Source organism: Piliocolobus tephrosceles, chromosome 16 (genome assembly GCF_002776525.5).
Source record: "Piliocolobus tephrosceles isolate RC106 chromosome 16, ASM277652v3, whole genome shotgun sequence".
Taxonomy (NCBI): domain Eukaryota; kingdom Metazoa; phylum Chordata; class Mammalia; order Primates; family Cercopithecidae; genus Piliocolobus; species Piliocolobus tephrosceles.
In genome coordinates, this window is record NC_045449.1 from 76,262,071 (window position 1) to 76,264,859 (window position 2,789).

The 2,789-nt window shown below is 54.6% G+C and overlaps 1 protein-coding gene across 2 annotated transcripts in view; it reads right to left on the minus strand.

Annotated features, from left to right (window-relative positions):
• The window catches only part of OGFOD3 (2-oxoglutarate and iron dependent oxygenase domain containing 3), a 23,943-nt gene that overhangs the window by 15,498 nt on the left and 5,656 nt on the right, over window positions 1-2,789 (minus strand). For both annotated transcript variants that reach the window (XM_023194112.2, XM_023194113.2), the window contains exon 3: window positions 729-804. In XM_023194112.2, coding sequence (XP_023049880.1) covers window positions 729-804 — 76 coding nt within the window. The remainder of the gene's footprint in view (window positions 1-728; window positions 805-2,789) is intronic.

Below are 2,789 nucleotides of genomic sequence, written 5' to 3' on the forward strand. Positions count from 1 at the left end.
TTTTTTGAGACAGAGTCTCACTCTATTACCCAGGCTGGAGTGCAATGGCACGATCTCGGCTCACTGCAACCTCCAACTCCCAGGTTCAAGCGATTCTCCTGTCTCAGCCTCCTGAGTAGCTGGGATTACAAATGCGTGCCATCACACCCGGCTAATTTTTTGTATTTTAGTAGAGACGGGGTTTGGCCATGAGCCCAGGCTGGTCTCAAACTCCTGAGCTCAGGCAATCCACCCGCCTTGGTCTCCCCAAGTGCTAGGATTACAGGCATGAGCCACTGCGCCCAGCCCAGAAATTCTTATAAAATTATAATATAATCTTTTTTTTTTTTTTTTTTTTTGAGATGGAGTCTTGCTCTGTCGCCCAGGGTGGAGTGCAGTGGTGCGATCTCGGCTCACTGCAACCTCTGCATCCTGGGTTCCAGCAATTCTCCTGCCTCAGCCTCCCAGGTAGCTGGAACTACAGGTGCTCGCCACCACGCCCAGCTAATTTTTTGTATTTTAGTAGAGACAGGATTTCACCGTGTTGCCCGGGCTGGTCTCGAACTCCTGAACTTAGGCAATCCACCCGCCTCCGTCTCCCAAAGTGCCAGGATTACAGGCATGAGCCACCGAGCCCAGCAATAAAATCTTTAAAACCACTTTATTACTAATAATGCTCTGCTTCCCACCCTGGCCCCACTCTGCGTGTGTTTGTTTAAATCCCACCGTGCTCAGGGACGGGCGGTTACCTGCGAATCTGCTCCGCTTCCTCCCTGGTGATGACGACATCGGTGACACCTCTGCCGCATTTCCTGGGGGTGCAGCCTGGGAGGGGACAGCCAGGGTGAGACGCAGTTTCCAAGGCCACCGGTGCATGCCCTTCCAGGGGATCGGGGCCAGAGCTGGCTAATACGCCTGGTCAAATGTGAATTTCAGACACACAACCGCAGCTCTCCAGAGTGCATGCGCTTTGTGCAGTGCGTCTGGAGTTCATGTCTCACTGGGCGTCCTTCGCTTCCAGTGGCTCCAACTGGAGATTTAATCCAGAAGCACCAGTTGCTGCCCCAAACCTTGGGAAAGCCACAGAAGCCCCAGACACGGCGTCGACAGCATTCCTGAACCATCACTGACTGCAGGTCCAGACACCCACAGGCACCGTCAGAAAACCCTCCTGAGACCACCAGAGCGGAAAACCCTCCTGAGACCACCAGAGCAGAGCTTGTGGGTCTGGTCCCAGTCCTTCCCCAGGGCACAGGGAACTGTTCCCCCACTTCCCCTGTCTCTCCCCGTACCTCGGTGACCTGCGGAGGCTGAGAGGGAAGAGGAAGCAGCAGCTCAAATGGGGGTCAGGGTGGTCAGGGGCAGGGACAGGGGCAGGGTCGTTGGGACAGGAGCAAGATGGTCGGGGCAGGAGCAGGGTTGCCAGGGCAGGGGCAGAGACAGGGTCATTTGGGGCAGGGGCAGGGTCATTGGGGCAGGATCAGAGTGGACAGGAAAGAGTCAGGGTCATTGGTGCAGGGGCAGGGTGGATGGGGCAGGGTGGTCAGGCAGGGTTAGGGTGTTTGGGGCAGGGTGGTCGGGGCAGGGGCAGGGTCGTTGGGACAGGGACAGGGTGGTTGAGGCAGCATCGCCTAGATGCACAAGGTACAGCAGAGTGTCAGAGAGGGGCCCAGCGATCCGCCCCTGTGGTTTGGTACGAAGTGCAGCTGGCTTTGTGCGCTGGGCAGGCCACAGGCCATGCCTGACTACGAGACGGCAGCCACAAGCACCAGGACATGGGGCCAACCGGGACTCCACAATTTGCTTTTCCTCCCTCTCCCTGCGTCCTGCCTAGAAAGCCAACCCTGAGCCTGGATGTGAGGCCTCCCCCTCGGGACCATGGGAATAAAAGCCTCACACTGAGTGCTGAGCGCCAGCATCAGGGGCTTGGACCCAGGCATCACATGGCACCGTGATGACCTTGTTCCAGGAGATAAACAAAGCTCCACTTGGCTGAATATCAGGGAAGGGGGGCTGTAGTTACATGTGGTTAAATGATCTAATGGACATAGGCGTTTTATTTCAAAAACAGAAAGTCATTTTATGCTTTTTTATAAGGTTTCCCCCACTAAACATGAGGACACAGGAAAGCGGAAAGCAAACGGCAAATGCAATGAGAGCCACACAGGCCTGTGGCGCAGCCTCTGTACTAGCAACGAGAATCACTAGAGGGAAGAGAGGGTCCCCTGTGGCACAGGAGCGACTCGACAGGAAGGGGAAGGGACAGCAAACAGCAGACAACAATGCCCCACGACACATATGGCAGCCAAAGCAGAGATACTGCTGGGTTCACACTCTGGAGATTCTGATGCACCTTTCCATAACTGCTGGGTGAAGGGAACAGAAACTGGTGACGAGAATTTGTGCACATGAGCGTGGGTCAGGAGAAATACTCACAAAGTTGTAAAAAATGACCAAAAATCTCATGCATTTAGAAATTTTTTAAATTTCCAAGTACTTCATGAGTTAAAAAACAATAATAATGAAAATTAGAGGCCGGGGCAGTGGCTCATGCCTGTAACCCCAGCGCCTTGGGAGGCCGAGGCGGGTGGATCACCTGAGGTCAGGAGTTCGAGATTGGCCTGGGCAACATGGGTGAAACCCCGTTTCTACTAAAGTTACAAAAATTAGCCAGACATGGTGGCAGGCGCCTATAGTCCCAGCTACTCAGGGGGCTGAGGCAGGAGAATCACTTGAACCCAAGAGGATTAGCGGAGGATGCAGTGAGCCAAGACCACGCCACTGCACTCCAGCCTGGGCAACAGAGTGAG